This window comes from Psammomys obesus, unplaced genomic scaffold (genome assembly GCF_907164565.1).
Source record: "Psammomys obesus unplaced genomic scaffold, mPsaObe1.curated_primary_1811, whole genome shotgun sequence".
NCBI classification, from domain to species: domain Eukaryota; kingdom Metazoa; phylum Chordata; class Mammalia; order Rodentia; family Muridae; genus Psammomys; species Psammomys obesus.
The window spans coordinates 797,844-814,472 of NW_026591816.1; the positions used below are offsets into that span (position 1 = coordinate 797,844).

Here is a 16,629-nt window from a genome sequence, read left to right on the forward strand (position 1 = left end):
GTATGCTGAGGCCTGGGCTCTGACAGCAGCTCCTAACATGAAAAGGGAAACCTCCAAAATGAAGACACTCCTAGGCTTAACGACTCTGGAAAGCCATTTAGAGTATTTGTGTGACTGGGGGTGGATGAATTCTGTTATTAGAGAACACAATGTGGCAGTTCCAGGGCAGACGTCAACAAGTGTCCACTACAGGTAAGAAACCAACATCCCACCAAAGTAATGATCTCACCAAAGACCAGGCTGGAGAACAATGATTTTATTGGGGTTTACTTACAATAGTGTGAATACAGGATCACTTACAGGAGTATGGGTAACTCAAAGTCAGTTGCATCACCAAAAAGTACGCCGAGAAAGGGTGATCACTCAAAAACCGTCCACCCTGCAGCTGCTCCTTATACAACTTTCAGGCAGTTACAATATTTACAAAATTTAATTAGGTACTTCATTGCTTATTATCTTATGTTTTCTTTTATACACTTATTCATATGAGTAAAGTTAGAGTTGAAAAGGAGACATTACAACAGACAGTAAATGAAATCCAGACAATGATTTGAGGATACTTTTTGAAACTTATATTACAATAAGCTGAAAAACCAAAAAGAGTAATTTCAAGACATATATGAAATATCAAATCAGGTCAAAAGTTTGAAGTTCTATAGACCCCCCTCCAAATATTATAGGCTGTCGTTACTGTACTTGGTGACCACACAGAGCTTTACGGTAAGACTGCATCACTGAAGACACCACATGCTCTGTCAGAGCACATGAAGAAACTGACCTTAGACTGACCTAAGGGCTGCTTCTACTGGCTAGCTTCCACAGCACTGGAAGGTGCTGTGCGTACTTACCCAGGGAGAAGACTGGACATCAAGTTTACCCAGCTGAGAACCCTCTGAGAAACAGTAGCGATCACTCTAACAAGACACAGCCATGAGTACAGCATGAATGTTCAGATAACCAAACACTTTTTGACTGGACTTAAGGACCATTCCACACTCTACAAGATGAAACTCTTGTCTGGCACCATTAATGTGGAGAACTTTGTACGAAGCTACTCTCAGTTTGTTGAAAGGTATCTTTAGTCCCAAAGACAAGCTTATCTCTCAACCGTCATCACAGAGGCTGGCTTGTTTTTGTTTGTTTTCTTGTTTTTGCAGTCGATGGCAATTAATGGAGACTCACAACTGGCTCCGCTCTAAATGGGACATCTACCTACATCACATCCCTTCTCTCAAAGGACCAGCGATCATTACAGATGAGGATGCAGAAAGAGTGTGAGCGCTGGATCGTAGATTCTGGACGCGACAGGACAACTGCGCGTTGTTGACAGCTCTGACTGCATACACAGGATCAAGCCAGACAGAAGCCCCAGCGTGGAGAGCTGAGGTGTTCAGAAAGGCCCACTCCTGGGCAGCTAGCGACAACTGAAGACTGCTGGGAGAGGGAGAGTCAGTTTTCCTCAGGGAGAAGCTACTCATGCCACAGAAGATGGCCCTGCACCCATGTATACACTGGCAGTATTAAGGAGACTACAAAGGTTAAAAACAAAAGAACAAACTGAATTGAGAGGGACAGTGGTGGAAGGTATAGAAGAATGAGGGAGAGGAATGGGAACAGGTGGCTTGATGAAAATGTATCATGTGCATGTATAAAATTCTCAATCAGTAACAAAACAAAATAAACAGATGAACAAAATAAATCAATGGAATGTGAACAATGTAAAAGAGCAACATAATTAAGCTAGAAATGAATTTTGTCTCAAGGAGAGCCGACTTGACCAATTCCCTACTGAATTCTACCAAGCTTCCCAAACTATTTCACTAACTATAAAGGGAAGAGACACTAACTAATTTATTCTTAGACAGTGTCACCATGATATCAAATCCCTGAAGGGCTGAACAAAGGAGACTTCAAAACAACTTCCTTGATGAAAAACAAAACAAAAATCCCTCAAAATTATACTCTCAAACCAACTCGACATATTAAAAATATCACAATCCATCAGGTTGATTTCATAGCATGTTTTTCACAGATATCCATCAGTGAATCTAATAGAGAATATTGATATTCAAGGACTGAAATCATGTGATCACCTGAATACATAGGAAAAGGAACACATCTCATTGTAACAGGTGCTATAAATGACAAACTAAAGCCAATATTACACCAACAGGGAAACTAAAAGCACTTCTTCAACAATCGAGAACATAAAAGTGTCCACCTTCTCAACGCTGCTATATACACCTCAAATCCTTAGCTCGGAAACTTAGGGAAAAGAAGGCAAGGGATCCAAGTGAGCGGTCGCACCTCAGAGGTGCAGCACTTGCCTACCACACACACACTCCTAGGCTCAATCCTGAGCGCCGAGGAAAGAAAAAGGAAGTGAAGGAAGCCAAATCTCTACTTGTAGACAATATGACCATCTTAAAAAACAAACAAACAAACAAACCTACTTTTATTACGTGTGTAGGTGTTTTGCCTGCAGGCCTGTCTGTGTACCATGTGCATGTCTGGTTCCCCAGAGACCAGAAAAGGGTGCTGGGTTCCTTAGAACTGGACTTAGAGTAGTGGGGTGCCATGTAATCAAGCTTCAGTCCTCTAGGGGAGGAGCCAGTGCTCTTGGCTGCTCCTCTGATCATATTCTCAAAAAGACCCAAACTGCCACACCAAAAGACTCTACATCCGATCATTACAAGACAGAAAGCCAAATTCACCTACGAATAAGCTGATGAAAGGAGTACATAATGATTTAAAAACACCGAAGAATTGAAGGCTCTGAAAATGGAAAACATTCCTATGCTCACAAATCAGCACCATTATAGTATCAAAAAGTGTAAAGCGGTCTTCAGACTCAATGACACCCCCCCCCCCAAATTCTGGCAGCTGGGTGTGGTGGTGAACGCCCATGCCTTTAATCCCAGCACTTGGGAGGCAGAGGCAAGCAGATCTCTGTGAGTTCGAGGCTAGCCTGGTCTACAAATAGAGATCCAGGATAGCCAGGGCTACATATAGAGAAACCCCATCTTGGAAAAAGAACTCCAATGCCATTATTTACAGAAACAGAAAACACAAAACTGTAATTGTAAGAAAGCCAAAATATCCCAAATATTCAAAGCAACACTGAGCAAAAAGGGTAATGCTAGCTAGAGTCATTACAACACTCAACTTACATTATGCTATAAAACCATAGTGAAACAGCGTACCTTAAAAAATAGACAAATAGAGCAAGGAAAGAATACAGTTCCAAAATATCCATCAAGCCACAACCTTCTGATTTCAGCAAAGGTACCCCAACAAGAAAACAACACCATATGCACAAGAATAGCCCTAAATCCCTCTATCATTCTGTACAAAAGCAACTCAAAATGAACTAAAGGCCTTAAGGGAAGGCCTAAACAACTTGAAACTCACAGAGGCTAATCCATGGAATACATGACGATATAGGCATAGACAATGGCATTCTGAAACTAATAGTTTACTGGATGGCAAAGAGAGTGGGATTAGAGGCTCATGATTACAGTGTTAACACCCAGAGAACAGAGGCAGGAAGACTGCTCCAAATTAGCGGCTAGTCTCGGGTATACATACACAGCAAGTTCAGGTTAGTCAGGCCTACACAGCAAGAATCCATGGAAAACCAGTAACAAACAAAAACGTCCAAAGTATAAAAGAGATTTAATCATTGCAAGGAGTTAAAGAGCTTTTATAAAGAAAAAGGAAACAATTGTTAGACAAAGCTACGGAGTGGGGGAAATATCTTTGGACGCTCATTCATCTGACAAGGGAGTGATGCACAGAAACACACACACACAGTAAGCTTGAAACCACCGTAAGATACATGGAACACTTTGAGGACACCACTACAAGGAAACAAAAATTATGTTGTAAACAAGTAATTGAATCAACACATAGGGAAACAATCAGTTCGAAATGTACAAATATCCAATAAATACATGTACACTGTATCCAATAAATACAATGTACAAATACCCAATAAATACATGAAAATTCTCAACACCCTAGTGTGATTAGCTATCAAGGAACCAAGCTAAAACATGAGAATGTGAGAATGTAAGGTTGCTCCAGGAAACGTACATTAGCATGGTCACTCTGAAAACTAGAAGTATTTCATCTAAAATTAAACTATAATTGTCTTATGCTGCTGCACTGTTGTTTAGTATATAATGAAAGGAATCTATGTCAGATTATACCAGACATACTTGTACTCATGTTCATACACTGCAAATCAGTTACACTCCATTACAGAATCCGCCTCAGTACCCATCAATAGATAAACTAATTTTTTAAATGTGGTGTATATAAAATGTTGACTGTACTAGGTCACTGTTATTGGCAAAAAAATGGACAAAACTGGAGATCACCATGGAAGTGACAGTCAGGCCCAAACGATGTTCCTTCTATACAAAACAGAATTAAAAATCTAGATTTTAACAAACTAGAGAGATGAAACCACTAGTGAGTCTATTTGGGAGAACAGGACCACAGGGGAGAAGGAAGGGACAAGGAACCAAGTGACTGTGGTTAAAGTCTGCGGAAACCTGAGTGACAATGTCATCAGAAAACCTCTAACTTTGCCAACATCCACACAAACAATTTAAAAACATTAACATTAAATACAAAGAAAAAGAAACCTTCCCCAACTTTAGGAAAATAATGTGCCCAAAATGTTGATGCAGACTAGACTATGGTTTGATGGTCACTAGCTTGATTGTAAAGTGCTTTTTTCATATTTTCACTTTACTTATTATAATGTAGCCCTGTGGAAAGTCTAGGGACACCTAAACGTGGGTAACCGCATCTGTCACAGTATAGTAATATTAGTGTTTATAAAGAAACTAAGAAATGCAAAAATGATCCAGAACACTAGTGTTCATCTCATACAACAAGGCCGCATCTTCTGCCACTGATGGACATGTCCCAAGCCTCCACCAATGAGAAAGACTCCTTAATGACTATGACAGAAAGACATTCTATAAGGACATCTGTTAAACTGAAAAAAAAAAAAAAAACCCGTAAAACAGTCTGAATCAAGAAATAGGAAAGTACCTTCTACTCACTGATGGACTGACTGGCACAGCTCATGAATTACATCTCCCTTTAATCCAGACTGCAGTCTTCTGGGTAACAACCAGTTTTGTTTACAAGAGCAGAATTACAGTCACCCCTCAGTGCATCCAACACGGGGGACACTGAATTACAGCGTCTACCCTTGTAAGACCCCCTAAATTACACCAGTCCTGTCAGAAACAATATGAAGAATGCTTTCATAGATGAGCCACTCACTTATGGAGACAGTTAGTACAATTTATTGAACATGGTTTCTGTAGCAAGAAGGCAGTGTAATACCAGTATATATACACATATTTTGCTTTTTGAGACAGTTTCTCTGTGTAGCCTTGGCTTTCCTGGACACACTTTGTACACCAGGCTGGCCTCAAACTCTGAGAGCTGGCTGCCTCTCCCTCCCAAGTGCTGAGACTAAAGGTATGTGCCGCCACCGCCCCGGCAATACCTCTATACCCTAATGCAATGACTAGGGAAATTATAATGAAAATGAAAGATACATAAAAACAAAATTTACACAGTAAAATCACATAATCACACACATTTGACAGTAAGAGCTCATGACATAAAAGAAAAGCTAAGCACAAATTGACAACAGCCTGGCCTACTAGAAAGTTTCAGGCTAATCAAGCTACATAGCATGACCCAGTCTCAAACAAACAAACAAGCAAACAAACAGATATCAAGTTTCTGCCATCCACTGAGCTCTTGGCACCAAGAGACCTTGGGTGCTGTCAACTTTGGTCAGAGAAGCTTCTTTTTACAGTGGCCAGCTGTCAACGGAGAGATGCGTAACTGGTCAAAGGGCTAAGCACAGGCTGAATGTTCACGAGACAGCTGCATTAATCTCCACTGTGACCAAGGCTCGGTGAAAACCGAAGAAAAACAATACAAGAATACAACAGCTAGAGGGTGGGGAGGAGCGCTGTGACGTGGTTGTTATAGTCACGGCCTCACAGCAACTGTGACTGCATATACAAGACATACAGCGTAAGCTTAAGCAAGCCCAGATCCAAGCACCGAGGGGCAGGTCAGCTCCAGGCCCATCCCCCTGACAAGCTACTGGCAGTGAATAGCCACTGGGGTGTGAAGATGTAACTACCAGCAGGTCACCCATCCTCCACACCCATGCATGTATGAGAAGCACTAACAGACAAAGTTAACAGGGGGGTGTTAGGGAAAAACAGGGAGGGTGAGAAGAAGAAATAGTGGGGACATAAGAGTATCATTTATTCCATGCGTGTATAACATTCTCAAAAGGAAAAAATAAGCCAACTTGGAAAGATGATCTGACCTATGATTAAACCCTAACATTTGCTATTCTAAAAGTATTTTGAAAATACTTAAAAGAACATGTACTCAAGGTCTGTGTGAGAACACATCAGAAAGAAACAAAACACAGGAGACAAAATCAATTGGAAACTGGTTTGGGCCTGAGGTGGTGGCACACCTGGGTAATCCTGGCACTCCAAGAGGCAGAGGCAAGCAGATCTCTGTGAGTTTGAGGCTAGCCTGGTCTACAAAGGAAGTGTGGGACAGCCTACAGTCTCAAAAAACCAAAAAAAAAAAAAAACCATAACAAAAAACAGCTGGGAATAAGTGTGTCTGTACAGCCAGCAATGTGGGGAGCAGAGAGACAAGAAATGCTGGGTTCTGCTGACTGTCTGCCCAGCCAGGTTCAGTGAGACCCTGTCTTAGGGGAATAACAGCAATAGACCAAGGCACCCAGTATATTACTTTGTTCACACTGTGAACACCGCCAACACAAAACCATACCAGCAACCACAGAAACAATGGCCCCCAACACACACATGCACGCACACACATTTTTAAAGTGTTTTTTTTTTCATGAAAAATAAAGAGTATACACAAAATGCTTATAATCAGCCAAATGAAACCAACAGAACTATTTCAATATTCACAAAGTCATTTTTAAATACTTACTAAACATGATTGAAAAACAAGACACTTATGCCAGGGCTGGAGGGATGGATGGCTCTGCAGTTAAGAGTACTTACTACTCTATCATTAAGACTAGGATTTAGATTCCATTACACATGTCAAACATGTCATGTTGGTAATGCCAGATCAAAAGACATGATACCATCTTCTGGCCTCTATGGGCATATACCTATACATACAAGGCTAATACATAAATACTAAGCTGCTTTTTAAAGATATTTATGTGGACTGGCATACTTCAAATATCAATCACCAATGAATCCAACATAATTTACAATGATAAGAGAAGCATCTACCTTACTTGGTTTACAAAAAAAAAAAAAAAGCATCACCCATTAAATTAATACATGATTGCTTTAAGATAAATTTAATAAAACACACTTTGTATTCCTGTCAATTTTCCATATGTAGGTCTTACTAGTCTCCACTCATGGGTTTAAGCTGCCATTCCACATTACACAATGCTCTGCTTAATGCTTACTTTTGTAGAGCTAAAACTTAGAATCAAGTCAAGAGATGACTCTTAAAGCAGGAGCTAACAATGGCGAATGTGGAGGCAGGGGCATTTCATTACACAGTCAAGATCTAGAAGCTGGAACAATACCAGTTCCAGGACAACCTGGGATACACAGCAAAGGCTTTTCTGAAAAAAATAAAATTTGATTTTATTTTTATGTGTACAGTAAATTTATGCTGTGTGTGAGCAAAGAATTGGATCTCCTAGAACTGGCATCACATGCCGTCATGAGTCATGTGATCCGGTGCTGAAAACCAAATTCAGGTCCTTTGAAAAAGCAGCAAAAGCTCGTAAAGGCTAAGCCATCCCTCTCAGCCCCTGAAATTTTCCAATAAATACAAAATACTGTACTTGATAACATTCTCTTCAGAGTGTGCATTTCCAAGAGCATGCTACAAAAAAATTAGTATGTCCAGTTCTTCATAATACTGATATTTATCAGATTAAGCACGAAAAAATTCAAAGGACTTTTCCTATATTTGCTACTGCTCTAGGTTTTCCAATGCTTTTCAACAGCAAAGGTTTTCATCTGGTGTCTGTTTCCATGTGTGCCAAATGAAACCTTGAACACTTCTTTCAAGCAAATTAGCACTCCATATCAAGTTCTTTCCTTATGTGTTAATTGAACCAGATGGTGTTCACAGAGGTTTTCTGCTGATAGGAATTCTCCCCGTGCACATTCTTGTGCTATGAGGATAATGAAGAGTTCATAAATCCTGTTTTTAAGGTTTCTCTATAGGAGGTTCTTCCATGTCTGTGAGGATACAGTAACTGAAGACTAGCTAAGGTTGCCTATATATGAAGGGTCTCTCTCCACAGTGACTCCTTCCATGTATTCAGAGGGAATGGGGACAAAAATGAAGGCTTTTTTTTTACAACACCTTATATACACATAGTTTCTCTACAGCATGAGTTTTCTCATGTCTCTTCCACGATCTGGAACTGCAGAAGGCAATTTACCATATTGCTTACAGTCACAGGTCTGTTTCTCTTTCATGTATTTCAAGGAACTTTAAGCTCAAAAACTGTACATTGATTTAAAAAAAAGAAGTTTCTCTCCACTGTGACATTTCATGTTTGTTTCAATGAAACAAATAAAAAGGTTTTTCCACATTGCTAGCACAAATCCAGTTTTTCTTTATCCAGTGTGAATTTTGCTTATTTCTATGAAAGTCACCAAGACCCTTCCCCCAACTTTTTTCTCACATTACTAAAAAACACTGGGATCCAGGGTAGTGTGAAGTAATTCATGTCTATGCAAATGGTTCAAAGTGAAGAAGAGTTTGCCACAGTACTTACAATTAAAAGTTTCATCATCAATGTGTATTTTTTCGTGCACCTCAAGATGGCTATAGTAAGGGAAGGCCTCCCCACACTGTTTGCACACGTGGGGCTTCCCATCACTATGAGTTTTTTCATGTCTTTGAAGGGAGTAAGACCAAACGAAGGCTTTCCCACACTGCTTGCACTCATAGGGCTTCTCGCCAGTGTGGATTCTTTCGTGTGTTTTCAGCGACCTAGAAGAAGTGAAGCTTTTCCCACACTGCTTACAAACATAGGAAACTGGGACACTGTGAAGTGCTTTGTGTTTCTGAAACTGACTCCAAAGCACGAAGGCATTGCCACACTGCTCACAGATGTAAGGTTTTTCTTCCGCGTGAGTCTGCTCGTGTTCTGTAAGGTCAGTGGAGCTAGCGAAGGCAACCCCACATTGCTTGCACACATAGGGTTTCTCCTCAGTGTGAATTTTTACATGCCTTTGAAGGGAAGCAGAACGAGGAAAAGTCTTCCCACAATGATTACACACATAGGGCTTCTCACCAGTGTGAATGATTTTATGTCTTAAAAGCGAATTCAACCGAGTAAAGCTATACCCACACTGGTCACACACATAGGGTCTCTCCCCCGTGTGAATTCTCTCATGTGTTCTCAGGGAACCAGAACAAGTAAAGCTTTTCCCACATAGCTTACAAGCATAGGGTTTCACACCACTGTGAATTATTTCATGTTTTCGTAATTGAATCCAACGCATGAAGGTGTTCCCACACTGCTTGCATTCATACGGGGTTTCTCCAGTGTGAATTCGTTCATGTATTCGAAAGGAACGATAAGTAATGAAGGACTTGCCACATGGTTTACATACATAAGGTTTCTCTCCAGTGTGAATTCTTGTATGAATTTGAAGAGAACTATAATGACGTAAGGTCTTCCCACAGTAATTGCACACAAACAGGTCCCTAACGGAGTGAGTTCTTTTATGTGTTTTAAGGGAACGAGAATGAGCAAAGGTTTTCCCACACTGCACGCACACATAAGGCTTCTCCCCAGTGTGAATTCTTTCATGTGTCTGTAGGTAGGTGGGGAAAGCAAAAGCTTTCCCACACTGCTTGCATATATAGCATTTCTTTGCACGATGGCGGCGTTCGTGCCTTCGAAAGTACCTGGAGGAACTGAAAGCTTTCCCACACTGCTTACACTTAAAAGGCTTGTCTTCAGTCAGAGTCTTCTCAGGACCCTGGCCGTACCTATAGTCTTCATTACATTGCTCAGTCTTATACAGTCTCTCGAGTGTGTAGGTACTTTCATAGTTCTCAAACGGCGGAAAAGAACTCGAGGTGGCCCCAAATTCCATGCCATACATTTCCCTTCCATATTCCTGATCGTCATAGGATTCACGCTGTGCATCAGGCTTAAGGAGCACACTCAGAGATAAATGGCCAATGACTACTCTTGCGCACCCACTGTTTTCACAGATATATACGCCTGGTAAGGAGTTGTGGTTTACAATACTGTGTGTTGTGAAGTCAAAAAGTTCTGCACATTGATGATCTTCTTTATAGTCATACAGTCCCTCCACCACTTGACCACTGTAAGAGAGCAAATGGACATCACTCATAGTTTATGAACTTCTTAGCAGTAGTTCTGAATTCAATGCTGTCAGAATGTTTTCACATATTTGCCTGAATCCTCAGCAACTCTGAGGACAACTGTAACAAAAACAGTAGTATTCACAGGTGACTGTTTTATATCACCTACATGTCTACCAAACATGTCTGACAAAGCATTAAAATACATGTTTCAATTCCTGACACTATCTTGGCACCTGTGGAGGCCTGCTAAAAACAGGACATCCAAAAGGCAAGTTATGCCTGAAAGGTTGTGGTGCAGGGCCATTCTTGCTGGCTATAATAAGCATGGTCACCGGAACCAAAGAAAGCACATGGCTCCTCTTAACATTGAAGGATTTTTATCCCTAACATGAAACCAAATTCGACTTAAGCAAGAGATGTGCTTTATGTGTATAAAGAAAGAAAAAAAAAAGCCCCTCCCTCCCCCCACCAAAAAAAAGAGTAATCTGGGGAAAGGTAATTTAGATCCATGAAACAGTGGTATGCTTCACGGCAAATTCTGAAAAAACTTGCTGCAAAGGCCATTGGACACAGAGTCCATGCGATGCTGTACTCCTCACAAAGCTAAACTAAAAATAAAGAAATAGACAAAGGTGAATTTGTAAACAACAGCAACAATTCTCAATACTATAATGCTGATATAGCATACAAATGACCACAATCATGTTACATTTTGAACTACTTGAAAGTTCACAGTGAAATTTTTATATTTAGTCCAAGCCTAAAAAGACACCTTATTTTTTGACTACTCTATACATCAGGTTTGTGAATAAGTAAATATTTACATTCTAATAATACTGTATGGAACAAAGTTGGCACATATCACACTATGATAAAAATCACTTTGGGCATAATAATGTTCCAGTACTGGAACTCTTATATTATTTTCAGAATGCTGATGTTCAGTATGTTTCCAGTTTGGAAGAAAATTTCCTAAGAGTGGTTGAGTTTGAAACTGGATGTGCCTGTGTCTTTCACTACTTTGTAAAATGTACAGCCATGCAACTCTTGAGGATCACGCTCTCTCTTGAGGTCCGTATTACCTTAGCTTTCTCCAGGAATTTCGGTATATATTTGCAATGATATGGTGCTCCAAACTATTTCCTAAAATATAAACCAAGTATTATAAATTAGATCATAGCATTAATAGATTATTATATATTATTAGCATTATGAGTATTATTAGTATTAAAGATTATTAGATATTAATAGATTCTAGCAAAAGTTGCAATATAAAGTGTTCCATCTCACGCAATCATTCAAATGTCTCTTTACCATACCAAATGCTTTTTCTTTGATTGACTAATTAATGGAATGGTGACATACTTACCTACAGTGGCCAGGTTCCTCAAGGTTTCCTGCATTACATCTTTGTAGAGGTTCTTCTGGTATGGATTCAGCATAGCCCACTCCTCCAGGGAGAAGTTCACAGCCACATCCTCAAAGGCCACTGACTCCTAAAAGTACACACATATTTCCACAAGGAAGTGTGAGCCTCAGTACTGGAGATCTAATTTTAATTCATAAGATGCAAATAAGATACATCTGTGTGTCATACACCCTACGAATCTTTCACACAGTAATTCTGACAGCAGGTTGGAGCTATCCGGTAAAGCACAACAGGCGAGGAACACCCTTGTTCCAGTATATGTGCTCACCTCTCCTGTACATTCGTTCACTGCAACAGTTACAATTAATTCTGATTATCTAACCCAGTCAACACCAGCTGCTCCAAGACTGCATATTCTTACAAATGTAGAAGAAAACAATTTGACTTCTGGTATCTGCAACTGCTGTTCACACGGATTCCTCTCCCACCCAACTGTTAAGAAGGGAGTAGCTTTCCCAAATCACATGCTACTTTTATATCTATTTTCTCTCAAAATTCTTGTAATGTTTTTAAGCGCTCGTCAGAGAACAGAGGGATTAAAGAACCAACATTTACTGCTGGTTCCTGATGAAGAAACCCAATGTGACCAGGTACCTCAAGCTCTTCCTGCAATGCCTTCTGAGTCATGATTGTTTGTACCTTATAAGCCAAAATGGCCTATCCTCCCTCAAAACTTCTTCTCAGGGGGCTAGAGAGATGGCTCAGTGATAAGAAAAACATGCTGCTCTTGAAAGGACCAGAATGCTAGCTGTTTCACCCCAACTTGACACTAGCTAGAGTTGTTTTGAAAGAACTATTACCTCAACTGAAAAAAATGCTCCCAGAGCCAGGTGTAGTGACGCATACCCTTAATTCCAGCACTTGGGGGCAGAGATAGGTGGATCTCTGTAAGTTTCAGGACAGCCAGGGCTATACGGTGAGACTCTGTCTTGGAAGAAAGAAAAAAGAAAAAGATGCCCCCATCAGATTGGCCCATGGACAGACCTGTGATATATTTTCTTGATTGACTGATGTGGAAGGGCACAGATCACTGTGCCACTCCTTGGCAGTTGGTCCTGGGTGCTATAAGAAAGCAGGCTGAGCATGTGTCGGGGAGCAAGCCAGTGAGCAGCACCCCTCATGGCCTCTGCATCAGCCCCTGCCTCCAGGTCCCTGTCCTACATGAGTCCCTGACCTAGTACTCTCAGTGATGGACGGTGATGTGGAGCTGTAACCTGAAGCAAACTCCTTCCTCTCGAGGTTGCTTTTAGTTACAGTATTGTACCACAATAGGAACTCCAACCACATCACAGGACTGGCAACCACCCGGATCTCCAGTTCTTGAGGATCTGATGCCCTCTATTGGCACCTTGCATGTGTGAGCATTCGAGAGTACACAAATACATACACACACACACACACATACACCAAAATAAATCTAAACAACTACAAGCAAACAAACAAACAGCACAAAACATTTCTTCTTAGGAGTTTTGCCACAGGCACTAGACACAAAACTGATCACGGGCAATTCATTATTAGAGAACGTCAGCAGCCAATGAAAAAGGATGGCACATGTTCTTGAAACAGCTCTAACCATCATGTCACCTGTCACAGCCATGTACAAAATTCTATAATTTTTATAACAAACTTTTAAGAAGTGTGACAGTTAATGTTAACTGTCACCTTACAGAATTTATAATCACCTAGGACATAAGCCTCTGGCACATCTGTGAGTGACTACCTAGATTATGTTACTTGCTATGAGAATAAGCAACTTAAGTGCAAGTAGTGATTTCCCCTGAGCAGGGGATCTTGAATTGTCTAACACAAAGAAAGGGAGCTAAGCATCAGTATTTATTCAGTACTTTCTGCTTCCTGTTTGTGGATGACCTGGGCAGTAGATCCAAGCTCCTGACACCCTGACTTCCCTGCCATGAAACTCAGAATGAATCCTTTGTCCAGTTACTTTTACCAGGGTATTTTATCACAGCATCCAGGAAACCAAGACAGAAAATTGGTACCCTCTACTGGAGCTGTTTATGTGATGAATACTACTACCTTTGGCATTGTTTGTAGGAGGAACATGGAAAAATTTAGTATTTGGGTTAGAAAAGCCCTTGAATGCCAAAAGCAGCACTCAAGAGCCATGCTTGTGAAAGCCTGAAGAACAACAATGCGGAGAGCAGTGTCACTGATAAAAGCATCAGTGTCACTGGAGGAAAACTTAGTGCAACACAGTAGAATAACAATAAGCCTGAGGCAAAACCAGAGGCTCCAACCTGAGGTGGCAGCAGAACTTGGCACTGCCATCCACACGGTACCAGTTTTGAAGGAAATGAAGGACGCAAGAAAAAGTCACAAAACAGCTGAGGCTGGCACCACTTAACAAAGTCAGCGTTCCTGCAAAGTGGCTGTGAGAAGTCACTGTGTAGAGTTCTGAAGGTGACATCTAAGTGACACTGGAGACCACAGAACACCAGCTTTGACATGTCTGCCAAGGACGGCTACAGGCACTGAGAGCAGCCAGTCCAAGAGATAGACTGCATGAGACTACTAGTGGCAGAGCTGGAGTTGTGGGGTTAGCCACCCTTTGGAACCCAAGCAATTTCGTCAGGAGTTAGATTTTGGCCACACAGACATCGGATTTGGTGTTTGTCTCCCTGGATTTGCATCTTGCTTTGTTCTAATCATAATTTTCTATACCCCAATTCTTCCATTCTGCCATAGGAATGTTTACTCTGGGCTTCTGTATATGGGAAGCATGTGAGGCTGGAGAGATAACTCAGCAGTTAAGAGCACTGGCTTCTCTCCCAGAGGACACAGGCTCAATTCTCAGCACGCACATGGCAGCTCACAACTCCAGGGAGCTAGCGACACCTTTACACAGTTATCCATGCAGGCAAAGCATCAACACACAAAAATATAGATACACAGATGTATAGACTGAAAGTGGGTAGCTTAGCTTTTATTTTATTGGAGTTCACAGTTAAGATACTTTGGAATTTCAAATTATTTAAACAAGCTTTATAACTACGGAAAGTTTCTGGTGTCAGAATAAATGCATGTTACACTGTGAGATAGTTATAAGTCTATGGAGAATGCGGTGGAAGGTTATGGCTTAAAAGTACCAATCAAGTCTCTATGTCAATTTGACAAAGGCTGGAATTATGATGGTTAATATTCATTATCAACTCCACAGACTCTAGAATCATCCAAGAGACACTTCTCCCTGTGTACCTACGAGACATTATCTAGACTGAGGTTAGCCCTGGAGAATGTCTCTGACAGATTATACTGGTTACGTTAACCAATGTAGACACATTTACTGTGTTGTCGGTGGGCAGAGGATTGTGACTGTATGAAGTGAAGACAGTGTTCTGTTTCCTGACTGGATGGTGCAGGCATCGACTTCAGGCGCTGTTGCCTTGACTGCCCAATCACAGTGATATACTCCAATATGAGTGCCAGAGTAAACCCTTGGTACCTGAACTTGTCAGGTTTGTATTCAATCAAAGCTATAGGAAAAATAACTAATTAATATAATAAAACCTACTTAAGTAGTTGAAATAAATGTCAAAGTTATTTCCTATTTAGGTAAGAAAATAATCGTTTGCCTAACAAAAACGAAAGACTAAAATTACAGCAATCACAGCACTAAAGTATCAACACAGACCTAGACAAATACGCGGCCTGGGGAAATCAGTCCTTACTCGGCAACCGTGAAACAGAAGAACCGACTATCAAGTAGAGATAACATATCAGAGACAAAAACCACCTAAGACAAAGATAAACTGGCAAACTTGGAAACATGCAAATATATTTTCCTCTACTCCATGGACAACAATCAAATATGCACTCTTAAAAGTCATAGTCAGCATGGCTGAAATAACGCAGAAAAATTATCCTAGCATTTGGGAAACTGAGGCATAAAAGAATGTAATGTTCATGGCTACTCTGGATATTTTTTTTGTCACAAAAAAGCCTGAAATGAGACTTTTGGGACACATATATATAAACACTCAAAGCAACAATCCCCCCTCCCCCCCCCAAAAAAAAAACCAAAACCAACACGGCAGGCCCATAATATGGGTGGGTCACCGGGTAAAGGTACCTTCTACATGTCTAGCAACCTGAGTTTGACCCCCCAGAACCCCGATGGTGGAAAAAGAAAATAGAAATTGTTTTCTGAGTTCCATATACACGTCACAGCATATAACATACACACACTCAGACGGGAATAGGCAAATGAGAAACAACAAAAGACCCCAAGTGACAAAGTCTGTCCGAGTTCAGCAGTAGACAAAGCCTTATACTTTAATGATACATTAAGAGAACCTTCATTTATTCAACTGATTTTTAACTCCTGTTTAAAAATAAGTCAGTTAATTTGTTTTTTTCCCCTATGTTTTATAATACTGAAAAACCACCAATAAAAAGAATTCAGTAGGGAACAGACAAATGGATATAAATGTTAAACATATGTTTAAACAGATTTAAACAGTATTTTTCTTGTTTTACATTCCATCTATCTATGTATCTATATATCCATCCATCTATCTATCTATCTATCCATCTATCTATGTATCCATCTATCTATGTATCCATCATCTATCTATCTATCCATCTATCTATGTATCCGTCTATGTATCCATCCATCTATCTATCTATCCATCTATCTATGTATCCATCCATGTATGTATGTATGTATGTATGTATGTATGTATGTATGTATGTATGTATCTATCTATCTATCTATCTATCTATCTATCTATCTATCTATCTAT

At 40.4% G+C, this 16,629-nt stretch overlaps 1 protein-coding gene across 1 annotated transcript in view; it reads right to left on the bottom strand.

Moving 5' to 3' along the window:
- Positions 1-241: 241 nt before the first annotated feature.
- LOC129680393 (zinc finger protein 878-like) overlaps positions 242-16,629 on the bottom strand; it is a 23,116-nt gene continuing 6,728 nt past the window's right edge. Inside the window, exons 2-4 of the mRNA XM_055612008.1 lie at positions 11,804-11,930; positions 11,517-11,577; positions 242-10,431 (exon numbers count right to left, since the gene is read on the bottom strand). Coding sequence (XP_055467983.1) covers positions 8,775-10,431; positions 11,517-11,577; positions 11,804-11,930 — 1,845 coding nt within the window. The 3' untranslated portion in view covers positions 242-8,774. The remainder of the gene's footprint in view (positions 10,432-11,516; positions 11,578-11,803; positions 11,931-16,629) is intronic.